The sequence below is a fragment of the Lepisosteus oculatus genome, chromosome 10 (genome assembly GCF_040954835.1).
Source record: "Lepisosteus oculatus isolate fLepOcu1 chromosome 10, fLepOcu1.hap2, whole genome shotgun sequence".
NCBI lineage: Eukaryota > Metazoa > Chordata > Actinopteri > Semionotiformes > Lepisosteidae > Lepisosteus > Lepisosteus oculatus.
This window is the reverse complement of record NC_090705.1, coordinates 26,214,989-26,238,956: the sequence shown is the minus strand read 5'-3', so window position 1 is coordinate 26,238,956 and position 23,968 is coordinate 26,214,989. Positions and strand designations below refer to the sequence as shown.

Here is a 23,968-nt window from a genome sequence, read left to right as displayed (position 1 = left end):
AAAATCTAATATGTAAGCTACACTTTGACATGTTAAATGGAAAATGGGCGCTGCTCCTCATTTTGGAGTCATCATATAAGAGGAGTGAGGACACAATCACAATTTTTCTACCTTTCAACACTGCACAATTAATTGTGTGGCTCTGGTGGAATTTCTCTGTAAACTGAAGAGTTATAGAGGAGACGCATGTATCACCTCTTTTAACACTTGTAAGAACATTCCAATGTTAATGCAACACGGAATATATTATTAATATCCTTTTAAATCTGAAACTGCTAACTCTACCTCACACCTGCATGTCAAGATCACGGTTTCAAAATAAAAAAAAACATCAAACCTTTGATTGGATGAGAATGTCATGATTGTGAAACGTGACAATTTGTTACAGTTACCATCAGTAGAAAAACAGTAATGTAAACGTCATATTTACAATTAGTTTAAAATAAAAATGTAAAGTTCTCTAAAGGTTTCTCAGTCAAGAGGTGACTCAGTTTCAGGTGTGAAGAATACAGATCCCCAATTCAAATGCAGCCTAAACCTTTCCCCACACACCCTGCCCCCAAACATTCCTGCGATTGGAATATACACAAACAAAGCACTGAAGCTTTATAATAGATGATCAGATGTTTCGCAAACGTAGGGATAGTACATAATGCTGACTTTATGAACTCACACCTGGGATTCGATTTATTCAAAATAAGTAAAAAAAAACTGCATCAGGTACTAGATCTTGTTTATATTAAAGTTATATCACTGGGCAGTGGTGGATGGTTAGTGGACGGTGGAAAAACAAGTATTAAGAAAAAACAGGACATTTGATTGCTGATTGCTGTTATTTTTAAAAATGAAATAAAAAAATAATATACAATGACGTGTTCCTGCCTAACTTAAGCACTGTGTGACTTTGAAAGGTGTAAAAAATGGTTTAGCTGTAAAAAATGGTTTAGCAGAAAGTCGCCTTGCTCATACAAGCGGCTCTGTTAAGCAGAGTTTGTGTTAACTTTGTCAGTGAAAAAAATGACCGTGGGCACTTTTAAAAAAAACTCATTCTTAATGGGCTAATCCTTCAGTCATTCTTTTTTAGTTTTTTAAACAAATGTTTATTTGTTAAAAGAAAACTCATGTTGACTGCTGGGTTCAACCCCCAAACCTCCTGCATGAAAGGCACACACCTGAACCTTTGCACCACACACGTAATTACAGGTGAATGAGTTAAACTGATACAGACATTTACAACAAGTCTACTACTGTGATAATTTGAGCTATGTGAATATAATTATATCATTATTAATTTCTTTAGATACGTGATTCCATATTATATTCCCTATTAATCGAATTCTTAAAAGTGTGTTTTTTACTGCGATAACAAGCAAACATTCATGGAATGAAGTTTAAAACATTATAACTTTTTATGAAGTATATAAACGTAATATAGTCAGAAGGGGCACGTAAAAACTTTTCCAAAATTACCACAGTATGTAACCGAATGAAAGACTTTGATCCTTAAAATGTTTAGGAAGAAAGTGGAATACTGGTGTGTATTTTTTATTTAACCTGCCAATACCAGCCATATACAGTTTACATAATATGTTTATGTTCCTAAATTTATATAGTTTATGACCTTCAGACGCATTATGCTCCTCTTCTTTTTGTCCTTAGCTACTAAAATTTCCCTTTAGGTCTAAAATTCCATATAAATATTCAATATTAAGCGGATTAAAACATGCACAGTTAAGAGATTAAATGATTAAATCGTTTCACTAACAACCAATGCACCAAGAGTGCCCCTGTCGGTAATTTTGGCCAGTACTGCGGTACAATGCTGTGAACTGTGGGTAATTTTGCGCAGTACGGGGTTGAACCATACATTTTGAATGGCTGCATCTGTATATTACCTGCTATGTTTTAATATGACTTGCTGATATGAAATTGTGTGTCTGACAGCAAGACTTTCTTAACAGTTTGCTTATGTGCCAACAGACCTGAGCAAAGGTTTGGAGAACATATAAAAGATGACACAAGTGAAGACTCACAGAAGAGATTTATCTTGAAACGAGACAGCTCCAGTATTGATAAGGAAGACAATCAGGTATTCAGACTTGCTATGCATGTTGTCGGTATCAATTGCCGTACTGTCTCTTGGCATATTTTATTCATTTGACAGGGACATGCTATCTGTATCACTAGGTTTCCTGGAGATACACAGCATGATTTTAATTCTTTGTTCTGCATTGAAAACATGTGTCTGTACGCCATTTTTTGAGTATTTTTCAAAGTATAGCCACAAAATACCACAATAGTCACGAATAGGTGACTTTTTTTACAAGTAATTTGGTATGAATCTGAGTAATTGTAAGAAATGTATTTAAAATTTTGACTTTGTAATTTATCGAACCCTGTCAGTATGCAATTCCTTCATTAGAAATGAAAAAAAATATATAGTGCTTTAGGCAAATTCAACGTAATACTAATCATATTAGCAATTTATTTTCATGTCATAGGAAAAAACAGATCTCTCAGAAAATGTCAGCAATTACATTACCTTACACTTCTGTTGGAATTCTGTGCACATCTGAAGAATGATAGGCTATAATTAAGCCTTGTCTTACAGCCCTTTAACACATAGCTGTCATCCCTGGGATAAACTACAGTACATCACTAATTGATTTGTAAATACGTCTGCAAATGTAAGTTTAGGGTTAGCTGATAATGAAATCATTTAATCTGCATTTTGAAAGCGTAATTGAAATGTTTTGAAAAATATTTTTTTTTCTTTGTAAGTCAATAATTGACATATTCATGCCTAACATAAAGGCCTAACTAAATTCCATTTTTATGGGAATGGGAGATAAAAGTTATACTATGCGAAAGATGTGAAAGTGATACATTAAGAATGGCAGGTTATTAATGACTAGAATTCAAATTAAAGAAGACATTTAAGACCCCTTTAAAAGAATCTTTAAGTAAAAAAAAATATACTGATTTTCATAACCCAAGTACTGTACAATCCTCTGCTATACTGTTTGTCTGCTGCTTTGTTTTACCATCTGAAAAGAAACCCTTCTGGTCCATGTTTTGGCACTTTGGAAGGGAGTACTTCTTGTTGTCTAGGTTTTGCTGCTGTTGTCCATAGATATGACACATTCTATAAGCAATTTCCAGAGTGAATACTTATTAAAATTTTTAAAATGCAACTTTTTTTCTACTGTATGCCAGTTTATGCCTTGTTTGAAAAGTACTGTATGCATCACATGGAGAGTAGACTATCAAGTAAACACACAATTTGTCTTATATGTGTTAACATTTTAGGATCCAGGGTTTAGATATTAAACAACAAAATATTTTTTTTGTAAGCCAGTTATTTCTTTTGTGGCTGATGATTAAGAAAGAGCAAAAAGCAGGCATCATTTTTAAGCCTATTTTTTTGTGTTTTGTGTTTCTTGCTTCTTTGTCTTTGAGCCTTGTAGTCCACTAGGCACCAGCTCTTTGTATTTTTTAGTAATTCTGGTCCTGATGGATTTCATATTTTACATTCACAGGTTACATCATGCACTGTCGAGTACTACTCATTCAATATAATTATAGAATGTTAGAGATTAAATCATAAATATATCATAATCATATCATTAATAAGTGGATCTCATAGTTCTGAAAACGGTTTATTTGATATGCTAGAGCACCAAAGTATAGATGCCAGAAGGTTGTGCCTTTTTTTTAAGGAAACTCACTAACTTGTATTGCAAATTCTCAAGTGTTAGGTAATGTGGTTAAGTAGGACCAGGTCCAGTTTATGCTGTATATGATGCGCTTGATGTTCTTATAGGAAATAATAAAACATATTTCTTCCATGCTTAGTGCACTATTCCTGCAAGACTATATTCAATAAGCTTTAAAAAACTTTAGTAGATATGCCAGAGCATTTTTCTTATGGCCTATGGATAGATATGGTTTATTTTAAGACTTATATGTGAAGTGATGTGTGTGTGATAAGCGAAAAGTGAAACTTTTTACTTTGAAAAGTGAAATGTATTTTTGACATTATTAAAAAATACCTAACTGTATTAGTATGATCTGTGAAATCTTCTACACATTCTAAATGTATTCTTTTAATAATTTTTAGTACACTAAGAATAATATTATATAATTTATAGAATGAAACTCAAGCATAGAACCTTTTTTCATGTTACTCTTCAATGAAATTCAACGCAATCAAATGAAGTTTACTCCTTTCTATATTTAATAAAAATAGAAAACTTTTTACTTTTTTAACTATGATGATCATTTCACATTACAAAAAAGAGTGGTGTATTTCAATTTTATTATTTTTTGCATAGAACAGGATATGAAGAATGAACAACACAATATACTTTTCTAAAGTTACAGAAATAAAAAGTGTTGTTTCTCTTAGACATATTTGTAAGTGTCATGAAGGATTTAAAAAATAGGATGTAAGTTATCTTTTCTGAGCTTCCATTTTGTTTTTTAGGTGTGATTTACTAAATATTTTTTCTTATTGGTAACTCTTTTTGTAATCTGGCTGTCATTTTTGGAAAGAGAAATGTAGAAAAAAAAAGTAGGTAAAGTTGCTTATTCAAAATTTGTTCAAGCCATATAAACAGTTCCTCTTTTTTTGTTATATACAAAAATGCAGAAGGTTTTATTATTATATTTTTTATTTTTATTATTATTTTTAATTAAATGTTGACAGTCTTCAGTTTGTGAATTAATTATTTTATTGCCTAAGAATGTCCAAAAATCAAACTGTTTGCTGAAATGAGCATCAATACACTTTTTATAGAGACATTTTAAGTGTTCTTGTTAAAACATTATAAATCTTGACCTCATTCACTTTAAATGGCTGATGATAAACCTTGTCCACTATAGATTCAAAGTTGTTAATAATTTTAATTATCATCATATTTAAAGTGAAGTCAAATACTTGATACTGTACAGGTGTAGTTTTATACAAGTTAAGGGTTATTTTTCTAACTTTAGGACTTGATACTTACACATAAACTGAACTGTGCTGTTGATATGAGTTGTATATATGGCACATACAGTATAGTGCCATTTATGAGACAGCAAAAACATCAATACTTGTTTCTCATGAAGTATGTATAGTAATTTGAGTATAGTGTGAACAAACCTGGGGCATGGTGGCACAATGGTTATTAACAGTGCTGTCTCATAGCACTGGGACCCTGGCTTCAATTCTGGACCTGGGATGCTATCTGTGTGGAATTTGTGTGTTCAACCTTTGTTCATGTGGGTTTCATCTGGGTGCTCCGCTTCCCTTTCACAGTCTAAAAACATACTTGTAGGTTTGACTTCTGGGGAAATTTGCCCTGGAATCAAAGTGTGCTTGTCTGCTTGTGCCCTGAGATGGACTGGCATCCTGTCCAGGGTGTACGCTGCCTCACACCCGCTGCTTGCCAAGGGAGGCTCTGCTCTCCTGCCACCCTAAATTGGATGAAGTGGTTAGAAAACTAATGAATGGATGTAAACATATAGTCCTAAAATTATTTAAAATATACATTTTTGCTTAATAAAATGAATTCACTCTCTTGACTTTTATTAGAAAATGATAGAGATAAATTTAAAAGTAAAAGATATCCCATCTTTCACTCAATATGTTGTACTAAACTATTTTTGTAAACTGCACATATGATTTTAGAAAACAAAGTATGCAGATTTTAGCCATTGATTAAATGGTTTCAGTGTTATTGTGATTAATTGATCAATTCATCAATCAGTTATGTGATGATGATGACTTCCAACGGTGGCCAATAATAATAATAATAATAATAATAATAATGATAATGATAATGATAATAATAATAATTGCTTACACTTATATACCGCTTTTCTGGACACTCCACTCAAAGCGCTTTACAGGTAATGGGGACTCCCCTCCACCACCACCAATGTGCAGCATCCACCTGGATGATGCGACGGCAGCCATAGTTTACCAGAACGCTCACCACACATCAGCTATCAGTGGGGAGGAGAGCAGAGTAATGAAGCCAATTCATAGATGGGGATTATTAGGAGGCCATGATTGGTAACTTTCACAGTAAATCCTCTGCTGATCAACCCTGTTGATGGCAAATACTAATCAGCTTGTTGAATTTGTTGTCGTGCTTGTTCGCTAAAATGTCAGTTCTCTTACTACAAAGAGGATAGTCATTTCTCTGATAACTTCAAGAATTTGTAGTAGTTAAAAGTGGTTTACTTCAATGCTCAGTGTACATTGTGCATACAGTTTACAGTCAAAATAGATGGCCATTGCTTTTTAAGGTAATGATATTGATTGTATATTCCTGTTTCCAAACATAATTCATAGCAAAGCTGTTAAAGTGAATATTGCTGTGCTTTGGTGGGTGTGGTTGCAGACAGTGAAGTGAATTGATTTTTCAGTCTGTGGAGCTTAGCCAGACAACATTTGTTTGCTCTGCAGGACTTCTCTCACTGCTTAGCCTGCTGTTTGTTTCCTTATTTCTCTTTTCCATTAAAGGCAGTGTACCTCAAGTCATGTATCTATTTTTAATTCTTACTTGCTTAAATTTATTTTTTAATATGTTGCTTATTTCAAATGTTGCATAACCCGTGTGCATTTTTGATTATGCAGCAAAATAGGATTCACCCTTTTAGAGATGACAGAAGGAGTAAGTCAATAGAAGAGAGGGAAGAGGAATATCAAAGAGTGAGGGAGAGAATATTTGCACAAGATGTAAGTGAATCACTTAATCAGTTATTTGTACTATGAATGACATTAACAAAGAGAGAAAAAAATCAAATAATCTCTAGTTAATTATAAGCAATAGGGGAAATATAACATTTTTTTACTCCTAGGAATTTCTTATTAACTTTTTCCTACTTATTCTGTCCATTTAATTATGTTAGACATATTTGTTTTTTATATAAGGAGATTTTGCTTTATTCTGCTTTATTCTGATTGTGTCTCTTTAAGTGAATGTTTATTGTTTCCAATAAATATTCAGTTCATGTCAGTGAAATGCATTGCCTTTGTAGCAGATGCTGCTAATCCATATATGGTTCAAAGTGTACAGTTAGTGGTCTGTTGTCACAGATATACAGTTTCAATATTATCCTCCAAAATTTAGAAAGAATAATGCCTAGGACTGAAAGCAATAGAAGATAAGTACATTGTTTGACACTGTATTAAATAAGTAGTAAAAAAATAATGTGGTACTAAAATATACAGTATTTATATACTTACACAGGGGAACAGAAACTTGTGTTACAGCAGTTTCAAAGAGACTTGAATCTAAATTACATTTTTTGCTTAAACAAATCTGTGCCTAGATTTCTATTTTCAAGGCTTAATACCTATTGTTTTGCTTGCAAACCAAAGACAGAAGGTTCAAGATCAGCACAGTCTCCCTTATTATCCCCCTTGTGTATTATCCCCCTAGCTCTATTTACACAATAAGTACCATATAGTCTCTCTTCTGTTTCCAGAGCCTTCTGTTAAAGGCTCTATAGAGACATCAGAAAATGGCTGATGCAAGTTGATTTGAGCAGTAAAGAGTTTCTGTAACATTATCAGAAAATTAATGGGAAAGGTTTGTTTGGTGGGAAAGGAATGTGTAAGCTTTTGCTTTGCAGTTTTAAGTATTCAATTCCTTAGTAAAAAAAAGTCACTAAACTCAGAGGTTGTTAAGCATGATTGCTATTGATGTGATTGTCCTATACATTTAAAATTGTGTTCTAACACTACTGTATGTATACTCAGGACACTCAGTATACTTTAATGCCCTGAAAATTGAGTCTTTAAAAAGTGAATTAAAGACTCAAGGTGAAAACAGTTCAGGATCAGAAAGATTCTGTTCAATGCTCACATGAAGGATAATATATTATACAAAAATATTTAATTGTAATTTTGAATATGTTTTTATGAGTCATTCTGGTCTTTTAACTAAGTACTTTCAAACATTTGACACTGTGAGCTGAATTCATTTTCTGGGAAGTAAAGTGTACTTCTTCATATTGTGTGTCTCTGTCATACTGGCTACTTGCATATGGTAAAACCTTTTAATTGCAGATTTACTTATCAATTCTGATGTGAGGATCTGCTTGAGGCATCAGAAATTAATTGAAATTATTGTGTCAGGGGGCATTTAAAAATCAATTTCAACTGTCTTGTGTTTCTCTATGCATATTTTGTTCAAAGTAGAAAAGCCAAGACAATTTTTAGCAAAGGATTTTTAGTAGCATAAATGCATCTTTTTTAGTTGCCTCATCCAGATAGCCAACAGTCAGCAGTGCACTCCCCGTTGACTTTTCTCATTATCTAGATTACAGAAATGTAACCTACATTGCTGACAAATCTGAATTCTGTAGTACAAGCAATGTTGTTACTTAAATACCAATGTTGAAAATAGGTCTAAGGAAACAATAAGGCAACATAAAAATAGAGGAACAATATTGCAATAAAAACAACAAAACAAGACATAAATAAATGAAATAATCATAAATTCCTGAGTATAAATACATTTAAAAAATACTAAACCTTACTCTGTGCATTAACCATTTAATAAACTAGTGTGATTATTGATTTTATATTTAATCTTATGTTATATATATTATACTAATAATATTTAATATGTAAAACTATAAAATGATACACCACTGTTTTCTACAGCATACTGAACATTGCTCAACTGACAAGCAAATCTCTACAGTATCACATAAAATGTGAGGTGCAAACAAAACTGAAGTTGAATTTAAATGTATACAGATGCAGCCATTCAAAATGCACGATACAGACACGTACCGCGGGTAATTGGCTACATCTTCACGCATCATGACGCGCGATGACGCAAAATACCGCTGTACCTGATTGGTTGACTGACAGGGGCACTCATTGGTTGGTTGAGTTGGTTGGTTGGTCGTAGAAGGATACTGTGCCCGTTTTAGTATTGAATATTTATATGGAATTTTACCACTGAAGGGAAATCTTAGTAGCTGAGCATAAAAAGAATAGGAGCATACTGTAAGGCATGCAAAGGCCATAAACGATATTAATTTTGGAACATAAACATACAGTATATGGCTGATCTCGGCACTTTAAAGAAAAAATACACACCAGTATTCCATTTCTCCCTAAACACTTTAAGCATCGAAGTCTTTAACTAACATGTGAAATAGCTTGTACAAAAGTGGTAGTTTTAAGTTTTTCTGCTAATATAATATGGAATCGCATATCTAAAGAAATTAATAACGATATAATTATGTTCGTGTACTGCGACAGGACTTTGTAGGGCTGTTTCACCTCTCCTTATGTGACTTCCCCGGTAGCTTGCTGGTTTGTGTGCTGGACTAATAACCCACAGGTTGTGTGTTCAAATCCAGCTGCTGCTGTGACTTTTCTTTTAACAAACATTTCTTTGAAGAAATAGAATAGCAATATTATGGACAATTAATTGACTTTTATATTTATAAATATCACAACATGATCGAATTTAAGTAATTTTTAATAACAATGAATAGTCACCTTATTTCCTTCTGACAACTGTCCCTGCTTCTGCTTCCTGCTTCTATCGTGTGTATGTGTGGGGGGGATCCCTTTAGATCTCCCTTCAGATTTAAAAGGTTATTAATCATATCCTCGGTGTTGCATCTTCCCAGTGTAGCTGATCTTTTACTGCCTGGGTAAACTATCACTTCACTTTAGGGAACTTAACATTTCTATTATCAACAAATTGTAAATATGATGTTTACATTGGCATTATTAATTTTACACTTGTGTATATGGAGGATTATCAGCTGTCATTGAGAGTAGACCCCCCCTCTTAGGCTGCGCAAACGATCTTTTAAATTTTTATAGAGAAATGGAGGCTGTACAGTATGTGTTACAATATAAACATTTATATTGATTTAAATCGTGTTTAATTATATGTGTTTTTTGATTCACAATCACAACATAGGATTCCAGGAATCGGTACATTTAAAGTACCGATTCCTGGAATCTGACTGGCTGACACCCTTCTGAAGTGGTACCATAATATCTGGTATGCGGAAAAGAAAGTGTAGATAAAAAAGCTTGGATTCTCATGTATCTGATACAAGTATATTTTAATACAGTCTTTGTTGTGCTCTTGAGGATCCTTGTGATATTTTGAGCTCTGGTTGAATGATAAGTGTCGCAGTTTAAATAATTTTCGTAGTTAGAAATTTTGAAACGCTCTGTTAAAAGCAAGGGAGTTTTTATGTCCGTTACAGTAAAAGAAAATGCCTGACAAAGTAGGGCTTGGACAGATTCCAAGTGCTTGTACAAATGTGCTAAAGAAATTAGCAAAAAAAGTCATTCCTTTATCGTATTGGCTAGCTAATGTCCTGTCCTCATTAGTTAGATCAACGAAATGCTCTGGTGTTTTTCAAAGAAAAAAATAAAAGTATTTCCGTTTAAAATGACGGTTAGAAAGAATGTGGACCAGCATAATACTTTGAGTTTACAGCTTGTCCAAAGTCATTCATTATTAATACTATTAGTAATATCTTCGGTAAAGGCTTTGATGCATAAAATATTTCTGCATAATTAAAATATTTATGATAAAGGTAGGTTGTGTACTTTTGTACAACTGAGCAATGTTGCTTTCATAAAATATACCAACTTTTTAATGACTGATGATTAACATGCTGTAATACACAGTTTAAATTTAAAAGCTCAAATGCTGTACTTGAGAGGTTAAGCTTTATTCGCTCCTCCTGGCAGTTTTACAAGGTGATTCCGGATACTTTACAGCATGACGTCATATGACGCGATACACCGCGTTATACTGTGTTTTGATGCGACACGCCCACTGCGGTATACTGCGAAATACCCCACCCATTTTAAATGGCTACATCTGTAAGTGTAACTTACAGTGCTGAGTTGTGTAAGTTGGTCTGAAAAATGCCATCATGCCCTGCTACTGACATATAAATGTTTTCAAATACAGAAACACTCCAAGGACAAAAAACTAATTAACTCATTAGACCAAACACAGTAATCTTATTTGGGAAAACAGTTATTTTTAATAGAAAAGAAAAATAAATTAGAACACGAGAATTTAATTTTGAAGGATTTAAAAAAACTTTCTTGTGTCTATAATGCAGTAACTCCACTTTTTATACAGTATATCTATATTTTTATTTATTATACAGTATATTGAATCATGAGCTTTCAGTTATGTTTTTTTTTTCACATTATTCCACTGAGGTTTAATTTATCATATTTTGGTTGGTTTTGTGTTAAGAATTTTCTTTTTTAACCACTTGCACAGCAGCCACGACAAACAAAAAGCTGCTGAGTTAAGAATTAGTTATCTCTTAAGTGATTTTGAATTTCTCCCAAATATCATTTTTTCTGTTAACTGTGTATAGTTTCAAATAGCAAAAATAATGCATATTTACTTATCAGCTTTGCATGGTCTGATTTCTAATGAAAAAGTATTCTGCAGATGCACATATTCTGTATATACACTGAAAAATGTATAGGCATAGATGTACACAAACAAAATTGTGGATTTGCATTTGTACCTGATTTGGGGGATGAAAACAGCCAGGGTCATTTAATGACTGTGCTGATTATGACTTGTGATGAATTGTCATATTATTAATTAAAATGAATAGAGGCAATATTCTTTTCATTCATGACCAATATGATCATATTTCTTTGATGTTTTAAAATACTTTTAAAAATATAAAAATATATCTGAGGCTAAGAAAGGCAATAAGAATTTACATATGCAGTACATTAACACTAATAACATTAAGTTATCTTCTCATTGTGAAGAAAAGGCAGTGAATGCAATGCACAGCACTTACACAGCTTTTACATCTGATAGCATTGCTTAAATATCCTGATTTATGGAATCAGGTTCCAGACAGTATTACTATAACATTTGTCACATGGATATGACTTGAAGTAACAATAATGATGTGTACAACTAGACCTAAATGATAAATGAATTATAATATGTGGCTATTTAATCTTGCCTGTTAAATTTCAGAAAGTTAGAACCATATCATAGTCTCTTCTTCAATGCAATTTAATTCAATTTATTTTTATATACCGCCTTTCACAACAAGGTTGTCCTAAGGCACTTAATGCCTTTATATAGAGCTTTTCATCATAGATTTTGGATAATGAGTCTGCTTATTGATTCTCTTAAAAATAATTTGTAATAACATTTTATCTCAGCTGCACATAGATGATTAATAAAAATGCTCTCTTTATTTTCAGTCAGTTTGTTCCCAGGAAAACATTTACGTGGAAACAAGGTAAGGTTCATTTTGCAGTTTATTTAATAGTGTGTCATGTACATTATATAGGTCTATAGATTTCCTTATGTTTGAAAACCATGAGTTTTCAGTATGTTCCATGTAGTTCCTGTTTCAGTCGTCATTATCTTGCTTCATTGTGAATGTTGTTTTAATATGCTGTCTTCAAAAATTAAACATCTCCAACTGTACTTCAGATTGTTTTAATTACTGCAATTACTTAAACTCTGTACTTCCTAAAGTGTCTTGTAAGACTTAGCTATAAAATGAATGTGTAAAATAGATATTTAAAGAAAGATTACATGTATGAATATGAATATTTACTGAAGCTCATTAAATTTGAATTAGAAGATGAGAGATAATTAAAAAGGGCTATTTAAATCTGGGTTAACAATTGCATAATGTTATTTTGTTTTCACAGGATTCTAGAAGACTGTAATTTATTTAATGACACTCAAAAGAAAAGGCAGCTATTTCGGTTTGTGTTCTTTTTTACTTTCTTAATTACTCTTCTGTTAATTTTGGAAGTCTCTCATTTATCAGAAATGAAAGATTCTGATTTTGAGTCTTGTGTCATCACATATAAGTGCCAGATCCTAAATATTTTACTTGAATATGAAATTGAGATAGATATGACAGTCAGTAAACTCCCTTTTTGTGATCCATGATTATTAAAAATGGATGTGTAGCTTTACAGGTACAGCCATTCAGAATACATGGACAGTAATGCACCTTTATGCGGTATATACACAGAGCATTTTAAAAATTCTGTTGCAGGTCTGCACTACTTTGTAAAACAGCAAGGTGGCGCAGTGAAAGCTTTACATGGCGTGTTGGCGTGTGGAAGTTTTTGGGCTGTTACCGGGAAACAGCTGGTTTTGAATCTTGGTCAATGTTTAGCCTTGTAGGGACAATTTGTTTTCAAATTATAGAATTTAATTTGCTAAAATTTGAGAATTTCATTAATTTTACACTTTATATTACAGTATGTTAGATATTAAATTAATATAAAAAACAAAAGTAGGTCTGTTTATTCAGCTAGATATATAAAATGAATTGCTTATTACTGTAGCTTGTTGTGAATGTGATGTGCTTTTTTCAGGTTTACATTCACATTAAAATAATCTGTATTTTGTGTTAATGCTGATTTCAGTAACAAGTAAATTGTAAAAGATTTAACTTTAGAATTTGATTATGAAAGATATATTTTACATACTGTATTGTAGTGGCTATTGTAGTGGCCTACACTATTGTTTTGGCATATTTATGGATATGTCTTCATGTAATTTGTGTTTGTTATTTCTGAATTTGTAGTGTTCATGAATTAGATTCATGTGGTCAATGTTTTATAACTGCAATACACACAGATTGAAGCAAATATGTTCCCTTTTAAAAAGACCATTGCATCTCATTATGATAATAAAGTTGGACCACTGTTAATCACTAGACTCATTAGAAGGTAACGTTTTTGCCTGCTGCTTTTATTTAGATGTATATGGTAAATGTACATATGTCACAGATATGCTGCGGTATTGCAGTCCAGAGGTTAAATGCTTTTGAGAAATAATGATGTAATATACCACTAATATTACAAAGCATACATATTTTTGTTCAGCGTGAAAATGCTGAAACTAAACTGAGAGTAATAGTACACTCACCCAACAACAAACGTGTATGACTTGCAATAGAGAATATATATATAAATATATAATATATATAATAATTTATGTATATAAATATATAAACAGTACAATCACAATTATATTTGCCATTGTACTAATGGCTAAAACAGATATACATTTTAAAACAAATGTCATTAAATTTTGTATTTAAAACTAAATGCTGTATATACATAAAAAAAATCAATTACTGTTTGATTTCTGTTTAAGGACATCATTTAAGTCCCTTGCACTTTCGTAGCATCCTGGGGACTGCTGGTCTGGAGGTTCATTAATATTATTACTTTATTATTAATCTTATTTTAATTATTTAACATACTGTGATATATAAACTTATAAGAAATATAAATGTCATTTATATATCCAACTGCGAAAAAATAAAAGGTTTTGTTTGACCAGGAATCCAACCTTGCACCTTTTGATTAGCAGGCGAGCATTTAGTCACTGTTGAAAAGAGCCACTTGGGTGCAATGCACTCCATTACAGACTTTGAGCATTTAAATTATAAGACATTTAAATGATATAATTTTCTGGACAGTTCTGTTCCAAATTATGGCCACATCATTATTGGCAAAAGTCTAAAAGGTCTCATTTGTGTCTGAATCTCTGTAATTTTAACTATACCCAGTTTAATATATTATAGTGTTATTGATAATTACAGCTATTAAGACAGCAAACCTTTATTAAAATGAACATGTCAAAATGTTTCCAAATTAACCACAAGCAATATTTTCAGTTACCAAAATTTTAGTTCCATATGAATAATTTCATTTAAGTTCTAAGTTCTAAGAAAAGGTTAAAACATTATAGTTTTTTATGAAGTATATAAACTTTATATAGTTAGAATGAGTTCATTAAAACTTTTCCAAAATAACCACAGTAAGTGACTGAGTTAAAGACTGCAGAAAATGTTTTTTTTGAAGAAGGTGGAATACTGTTTGTGAACTTTATTTTTTTATGTTTAGCTACTGCTACCAGCTACTGTACGTACATTATTTGTAATATGTAATATTTTTATGATGTTTATAGACATTATACTTCTGTGCTACGAAAATAAATTAAAAAGTAAATTTTTCAGCTTCTAGTTGTATAATTATATATTAATAATCCATAGTAAGTGGATTTAAAGATGCACAGTAGAGAAGCATTAAATGAAGTGATTGTTTCACTAACATCTAATGCACTACAAGTGCCTCCTATCGATTGTCTGCGGCCAATGAATCACACAGTGTACTGTGCCGCAGTACTGCAAATGCAATAATAAGAATTCTGAGTGGCTGCATCTTTATATAGACATTGATTCTGTTAATTATTTTGCTGAAGACAACTATATAATTGTGAATAAATAAAAGAAAATTAGATAATCTAATGAGTGTGGTGGTTTGTAAGCATTATAGTTTTACGAGCTACACATACATGTATTGTGTGAACTGGGTACTTGATATTTTGATATCTTTGTCTAATTTCCTGTTCTCTACAAAGCTGTATAGTTGAATACTGTACTGAACTGAAATACAACCTTGAGAAAAGGCTTCAATGACTGTGTGTTTGCGTTTGCATTTAACCATTAATCCTGAAGAGTCTTATATTAAAAAATGCTTTATGCATAGCGAGATGGAGTGCTGTTTGATGCACAAGTTGTAACCAAGTTATGATAGCTAATAGCAGGGTTTTTTGCCTGTTTTAAGATGGCCTGATCTGAAGGCAAAATGTTTAAAATGTATAAGCTTGACACCCGTTGTCCAATTATATTTATAGTGATTTCAGGCTGTATAACCTCACAAGGACAGCTTTAAAAAGTAGAAAAAAATGGGTGGCTACATAATTAATTTGGATGTTCTGCCTCTGATTCTTAGGGGAAATTGGGACAGCACAGGAAAGGCATCTGGCAGTCGACAGAGCAGCACAGAGACGGACATGAAATGGAATGACCAACGGCCATGGAGCAGCACAGACTCAGACAGTTCTAACCGTAACCTGAAACCCACAGTGACCAAGACCGCCAGCATTGGAGGAATAACAGTTCTAACAAGAGGGGATAGCTCTGCCAGCAGCAGGAGCACCGGCAAACTCTCAAAAACGGGTAGGTAGTAAACCATTATTTTTGGTTTCCTGTTTCTGGGGGTATATTTGTGTTACTGATAGATCATTCAGTCATTAACATTTCAACTTCTTACCTATGTAAAGAATTAAAATGACCCATGCCTCCACCTACATGAATCACATTTAGCCTGCTGTACTATATTTAATTCAAGGTGTTTTTGCAGTATAGCATTATGCTTATATAAAAAATGTCTGGCAAATGCAATGATCCAATTATATAAAAAATGTCTGGCAAATGCAATGATCCAATTGCATGCTCAGCATGAGACTATCAAAATGTCATTTGTTCTGCTTTTTATATAGATATTTGGCAAACCCTTTTTCTGTTTTATTATTTATAACTAGATTTTGTTGGAAAATCTATTTATGACGGTAAAATGCATCCTGTATAATTTAGTGGCTTTCTGTGTTTTTGAAAATAATTTTTGAAATTATTATTAAGAAGAAGTTTCTGGCACAGTGTTACTGTTGCAACAGATGTTTTTTGATGGGACTATATACAGATGCAGCCATTCAAAGTGAGCGGTACAGACACGTACCGCAGGTAAGATGACACGGGGTACCGCGGTGCGTGATTGGTTGACCGACAGGGGCAATCGTGGTCCGTTGGTCTGTCGTAGAAAGACTTACTGTAAACGTCTTTACTGTGCCCGTTGTAGATATTGCATTTTACCACTGAAGGGAAATCTTAGTAGCTGAGCATAAAAAGAATAGGAGCATACTGTAACGCGTGTGAAGGCCATAAACGATATTAATTTTGGAACATAAACATACAGTATATGGCTGGTCTCGGTACTTTAAAGAAAAAAATACACACCAGTATTCCATTTCTCCCTAAACATTGTAAGCTTCGAAGTCTTTAACTAACGTGATACCGGAGTCAACAAGCATACTTTTAGAATTTGATTAAAAGGGAATCTAATATGGAATCGCGTATCTCAAGAAATTAATAACGATATAATTATATTCATGTTGCAAAAGAACTGCAACGGACATAAAAACTCCCTTGCTTTTAACAGAGCGTTCCATAATTTCTAACTACGAAAATGCCAGGTGAAAGGATTTGTAAACATATTTTGTTAAAGCATGTCAGTTTTTTCCGCAACACATAAAATACATTTTTCCAAGAAAGGTTAGCCTTTGTCACTAATGAAACCACTAAATAAAGACATAAATTTAGAAATCTTAAGATTTGTTTTATTTAATGTTAGTAGCAGGATGAACTGTCAGAGTGTATATTTTGTCGCAGAGTTGCTGCAAGATGTTAACAGTGAAAAAGGTATTTAGAAATGAGTTATTTCAAGATGAAAAAGAAAACATACACGAAACATGGTTTCATTATGACCAGAATCGGTCTTGAGATATTTTTAACTTGATTTACAGTATTTGAGAGGTATGTCTTAACACCGATACTACAGTGCTTAAGTACTGCTCACGTATATGTTTCTAGGTTTATATTATGCATTTCATATGGTCAAATTACTTTTGAGCAACTAATAAGAAGCGCGAAACGGTATGCGTTTTAGTTTCGTTTTGTGCTGGGACCCGTGGATTGATTAGAGATATCAAGTACATACAAGTCATTTTTTAAATGTTGTAGTTCGTCTTGAAAAAATGTTACGAGTACATCATCTATCAACAATTACAAAGGTTCTGTTTCCATAATGCGGATTTTGGTTAGGTATTATCAAATCCGGTGGTGCTGTGTGTTAGTTTCCTGACTCCCATGTCACATGGTCTGTGATTGAAACCTGTAAAACCGGTTTAATTCGTCACAGCCAGCACTCTTCAGGTGTGAGGGTCTTCTGCTCAGAATGAAACGCTAAAATGTTTGTGTATATTCTAATGGTAGTGGGGGCAGGGTGTGTGGGAACAGGTTTGGTTGAAATTGCATTGGAGATCTATGTTCTTCACACCTGAAACATTTTCTCTGAAAGCATTTTCTTCGCAGTTTAACCGATCTTGTTACAGCATGTTACAGTTTACTATTGTTAACCATATTAATTTTAAGTGCTTAATGTAAAATCTTGTAAAAATATATTTTCATTGTTCAAATATACATTAAGTCTGACTATCATATAATAAGTTAAATACAAAACTAAAGAAAAAATAGGGTTAAATATAATTCAAAATATTTTGCTAACAATGTTAACTGTTTATGAATAATAAAATGTATTAACTAAGGAGTAGGATGGCACAGTTGTTAGTATGTTTTTTGTTTTGTTTCTTTTTCATAAATACAACAGTAGTACCTGATGTCTCAGTGGCTTTCAAAATTAAATTATGCATGCAAACCTGTGAACTAGAAAGATAACTAAGATATCCATCCATTATATTCCATAATATCCATGAAATATATGGCGCTGAAAAAATTGTGTGACGCAGTGGTGGCCTGACAAGGTGAGGTGCCCTGGCAGCTGTGTGATGCAGTGGTGGCCTGGTACGGTGAAGTGCGCTGGCAGCTGTGTGGTGTGACGCAGTGGTGGCCTGGCACGGTGAGGTGCGCTGACAGCTGTGTGGTGTGGCGCAGTGGTGGCCTGGTACGGTGAGGTGCTCTGGCAGCTATGTGGTGTAACGCTGTGGTGGCCTGGCATGGTGAGGTGCGCTGGCAGCTGTGTGATGCAGTGGTGGCCTGGCACGGTGAGGTGCGCTGACAGCTGTGTGGTGTGACGCAGTGGTGGCCTGGTACGGTGAGGTGCTCTGGCAGCTATGTGGTGTGACGCTGTGGTGGCCTGGCACGGTGAGGTGCGCTGACAGCTGTGTGGTGTGGCGCAGTTGTGGCTTGGCACGGTGAAGTGCGCTGGCAGCTGTGTGATGCAGTGGTGGCCTGGCACGGTGAGGTGCGCTGACAGCTGTGTGGTGTGGCGCAGTTGTGGCTTGGCACGGTGAAGTGCGCTGGCAGCTGTGTGATGCAGTGGTGGCCTGGCACGGTGAAGTGCGCTGGCAGCTGTGTGGTGTGACGCAGTGGTGGCCTGGTACGGTGAAGTGCGCTGGCAGCTGTGTGGTGTGACGCAGTGGTGGCCTGGCACGGTGAAGTGCACTGGCAGCTGTGTGGTGTGACGCAGTGGTGGCCTGGTACGGTGAGGTGTGCTGGCAGCTGTGTGGTGTGACGCAGTGATGGCCTGGCATGGTGAGGTGCGCTGGCAGCTATGTGGTGTTACGCAGTGGTGGCCTGACATGGTGAGGTGCCCTGGCAGCTGTATGATGCAGTGGTGGCCTGGCACGGTGAGGTGCGCTTGCAGCTATGTGACGCAGTGGTGGCCTGGCACGGTGAGGTGCGCTGGCATATAATGAATATATTCATGTGCATCCAACACACAGTTCAACGCTAGCAACTACACAAAATCTAAAATATGAGCCCTACTTGCTACTTACAAATACCAACAGTACCAGCTAACTTTAGTAGTGACATTTTCATGGATCTTTTTAACAATAAAATTTACAACATCAGACTTCAGACACAATTAAACAGGGATTCCATATTATATTCCCTTTTAATCAAATTCTAAAAGTATGCTTGTTGACTCCGGTATCACGTTAGTTAAAGACTTCGAAGCTTACAATGTTTAGGGAGAAATGGAATACCGGTGTGTATTTTTCCAGGTATACAGCTTGTCCAAAGTCATCCATTATTAATACTATTAGTAATATCTTCAGTAAAGGCTTTGATGCATAAATATTTCTGATAAAGGTAGGTTGTGTACTTTTGTCCAACTGAGCAATCTTGCTTTCATAAAATATACCAACATTTTAATGACTGATGATTAACATGCTGTAATACACAGTTCAAAATTAAAGGCTCAAATGCTGTAAATGAGAGGTTAAGCTCCCCCTGGCGGAATTACAAGGCGACGCCGGATAATTTCTGGCAGAGCGTCAAATGATACGTGACACCACGTGATACCGCGCGACACCGCGACACGCCCACCGGGGTATGCCACGAAATACCTCACCCATTTTGAATGGCTGCATCTGTAAACCATGAAATGCAACTTCAGTTTCCAATACAGTCATACAGTAGGTGATGTATGATTTAGTTCTCATGTGTTTGCATAACAAAAACTATGTAAAAGGCATCCTAGCTTTCCAATGGAAAAATGTGTTTTTTTTTAAGTAGAGATTGTTTTTGGATTGTGAGCCGCATGCATGGTAGAAAATATCATGGTAGTTTATTAAATATTTTCATTTTGGATGCTAAAAAATTTTAAAAGCATGGTATTGATTTAGCTAGTCTTTGTTATTTACTTGGAAGCATTGAATTGAATTGATGTTCAGATTATTTTCAGTACTTCAGTACCATTGGATGCTTAAAGTTGAGAATGGGCCTTATTAATGATATGGTCCATCTGTATCTGTCTCACTGTGGTGAAACCATGTGGTGGAAATCTGTAATGTCTGCCCTGGCATGAAGTCAGAATGTGTGGTCTTCTTTCAGAAAACATTACTTTGATTTCAAAGCATTTGTACAACAATATACATGTTTGAAACTAGTGGATTTGAAAGAAAATAAATAATTCTGACAGTCCTCCACTAAACTGCTGTTGAATTTCTCCTGCAAGGGATCTATGTAACTGAGGTCTTCTCTTTCTTTGAAAGGCTCTGAGTCTTCCAGCAGTGGCGGCTCCTCAGGCTCACTTTCCAGGGCTCACCTGTCAATGCAGAGCACAACACTCCTGCCTTCTGTTTGTGTCAGTTCCTCTGGCACTGTCCCCTACCCAGATGCAACTGCACTCAGTGGGCAGGTAGCTCAAAACAGTCCAAGCTACATTCTGGTGTCTTTGGAGGCTACAGGCATCCCACCAGGCAGTATTCTCCTCAACCCACACACAGGTGAGTAAAAAAGTTATTTATCTAATACTCAGTTGCTCACTTTTAACATTTTGTCTGTTTCTTTGTTGTTTTAAGCCAGCAGTGAAACTTTCTTTCTCCTTTGGCTTTCCCTTTACTTTTTTGGGGGCTAAGAAAAGAAAGGATCCTTCAGGACTAAACTACCTTTCTTTTGTACTCTACTATTAAATGACATCTAAAAAATGGAGCACAAAAATAGCCCAAAGCAATTTATTTTTCCTTCAGCATCTTAAACACACATTATACTATTACAATTAAATATATTTGTAAAACACTTTTAAAGTTTCAAAACCAGACAACAACAAAGGCAGAATATATTAAATATATGTAAATGATAATAAATATTTTAGATAATAAATGTAATTTCTTCTCTGCTTTGCCAATATATAGAAAAAAGCAGTTATTAATTAGGAATTTTAAATATATTTTAAGCGCATGTGCATACCCCATGTATTTATGTACTAGTTCCAAATCATAGAGGTCCAATTATTATCAATTCATTCATTACCAGAAAGTCAAAAAGCTCTTAATTTCAGGTAAGCGTCATTTATAGGCAGGCATACACCTTGGTGGAATGTCTGCCTATCTCAAGGAAGACACTTATAGGGATATTTAATTTATAATTTGGTGAGGAGGGAGGAAACAAAGAAGATACCCCAAGTCAATCTCAAATCCAGGACCCAGGTTCTGCGAGGCAGCAGTGCTAACTACCATGCCACAGTGCTGCTCTCCAGTATTATTTATTAAGTTAATTATCTCTTTTTACTGGAAAAGCTTGTGAACTCAATGTCATCAGATTGTTAATACATTATTAAATACATGTTTAATAAGGTAACAGGCTCCCCATAAACAAGTAAAGGCTTTTTTTATTGCCATATTAAATACCTTTGAAAAGCTATAGTTTCCTATGTTTACAATTAAGTGACTGTGTCTCAAATACTAGAATATGTGGATAAACAATTATTTTGATGTTGTGTAAAATAAAAAGAAAACTACAGTTTATAAAATTGAGAAATATACAGTATTTAAACATTTCCGCTGTATTTCAATTGCAAAAGAAACTCATTTTATTTTCACTTCATGAAAATCCACTTCAGTTCATCCCGTCCATCTCTGCTTTGTTGTACATGTCAAGGCCATCTGGGTGGTAAAGCTAAAATTGGCCATACATACATATCAACAAATCACATTATCCAAATAAAGAGGCTCAAATTGTTGCTTTTTACTTAAAAGCTCTTTCAGGTTAATTGAAATAATATGCAACTGCCGTCATTAGTACAGGTTCATGGTGTTTAGTCATCAAAAAGTCTTATTAACTCAATGTAAAACAAATTCCTGTGATCACACTTTTTGTTCCTTTGTTTTCTAATATTATCATCTTTGATCTCATGCAGAACATATTGTGTTAAGTACTGTAGTAGGAGATAAGTAGTAGTTAAGGCAATACAACTTTTAAATCCAGTTTACCTTGGACTTGAGAAAAGACGGGAACACTTGGGGTCTTCCACCCCGTTTTTCAATATATACTAAACATTACTGGCTTTAGAGCACTATTGCTCTGTCTCTTCAAAATAAAACCCATCCATAGATCCATAAAGCATTATATAAATATCTTAATATCATTATTGTGAAGAAAAGGAATTACCAAGCCTAAGCAGTGTATGTCATTAGGTGAATGCTTTTCAAAATCATTTTGTTTGTCCTTTTAAATTGACTGGATACTAATTTGTAACAATCACATCTCCAGCAAAGCAGATGACAAAAAAGGTGAATATTAATCAAATACATGTTGCTTTTCTCTGTCCATTCTCAGAATGGTGCTGACAGTTATGCAATTAACAAGGGAAATATGGCAGAATAGACAATATGGAAAAAAAATATTACCTTTTATATCTGTCACTTTTAATTTGACTGAATGTGCTAAAATTTGACTTGAATTGTTTTTGCTTCATCTTGTTTTTGTAGGTCAGCCATTTGTCAATCCTGATGGCACACCTGCTATCTACAACCCACCTACTGGACAGCAGCCAATCAGAAACCAGCTAGTGGGGCAGTCTCAACAGCAAAATGCACCTGCATCCCAGCAACAGCACCAGCCACAGCAGCCACAGCAGCAAATGGGAGGCCACATGGTTGCACAGGTAAACACTGAAAACTAGAGGCTGGTAGTGCTGTTTCAAATGGGTGACTGAGAATCTTACAGAAACACTCAAGAAATATCACTACTCTATAATTTAATATCAGGAGAAGAAAGATTAGTACACTGTGGAAGTTTTCTTAAATAAATCCATGTTTCTACATTTAAGATGAACAGCATTTCTGGATTCATAGCTAGAACTCATCATTACATTCTAAAACATCTGTTGCAGATCACATCGAATACTGTATGTGTCCCATTTTCTCAACCCTGGGAGATTCTTTTATATTGGTTATTAAGGTTTATCTTAGTGAATTGATCAGCAGTTTATCACACTTTCTTTTATTATAGTTTACTAGAGGTTTTATCATGCCTTTGCTGTGTTTCTCTAGACCATGAGTAAACTATGTTAACAACCTAAGTACAAATCAAAGTGCACTGCATTAGACATTCCATTCTATTATGGTATATCTTGGCATTTGCATGGTTTAGTCTGTTGAAGTATGCAGCCATTCAAAATGCACTGTACAACCCCATACTGCACAAAATTATCTACAGTTCACCGTGTTGTACAGTACTACAGTACATGATTGGCTGGCCAAAATTACTGACAGGGCCACCCGTGGCGCATTGGTTGTTTGTGGAACAATTTAATCATTTAATCTGTTTACTGTGCATGTTTTAATCTGCTTAATATTGAATATTTATAAGGAATTTTACAACTACAGGGAAATTTTAGTAGCTGAGCATAAAAAGAGGAGGAGCATAATGTGTCTGAAGGTCATAAACTATATAAATTTAGGAACATAAACATATTATGCAAACTGTATTGGTAGTTTAAATAAAAAGCATACACCAGTATTCCACTTTCTTACTAAACATTTTAAGCATCAAAGTTTTTCATTTGATTACA

The 23,968-nt window shown here is 34.2% G+C and overlaps 1 protein-coding gene across 3 annotated transcripts in view; it reads left to right on the top strand.

Moving 5' to 3' along the window:
• LOC102686563 (cAMP-regulated phosphoprotein, 21) overlaps positions 1-23,968 on the top strand; it is a 162,197-nt gene that overhangs the window by 65,158 nt on the left and 73,071 nt on the right. For 2 of the 3 annotated variants that reach the window (XM_015357289.2, XM_015357287.2), the window contains exons 10-16: positions 1,981-2,089; positions 6,629-6,730; positions 12,251-12,288; positions 12,710-12,766; positions 15,824-16,050; positions 20,667-20,900; positions 22,884-23,059. In XM_015357289.2, coding sequence (XP_015212775.1) covers positions 1,981-2,089; positions 6,629-6,730; positions 12,251-12,288; positions 12,710-12,766; positions 15,824-16,050; positions 20,667-20,900; positions 22,884-23,059 — 943 coding nt within the window. The remainder of the gene's footprint in view (positions 1-1,980; positions 2,090-6,628; positions 6,731-12,250; positions 12,289-12,709; positions 12,767-15,823; positions 16,051-20,666; positions 20,901-22,883; positions 23,060-23,968) is intronic. The other variant, XM_015357290.2, reaches the window with a different exon arrangement.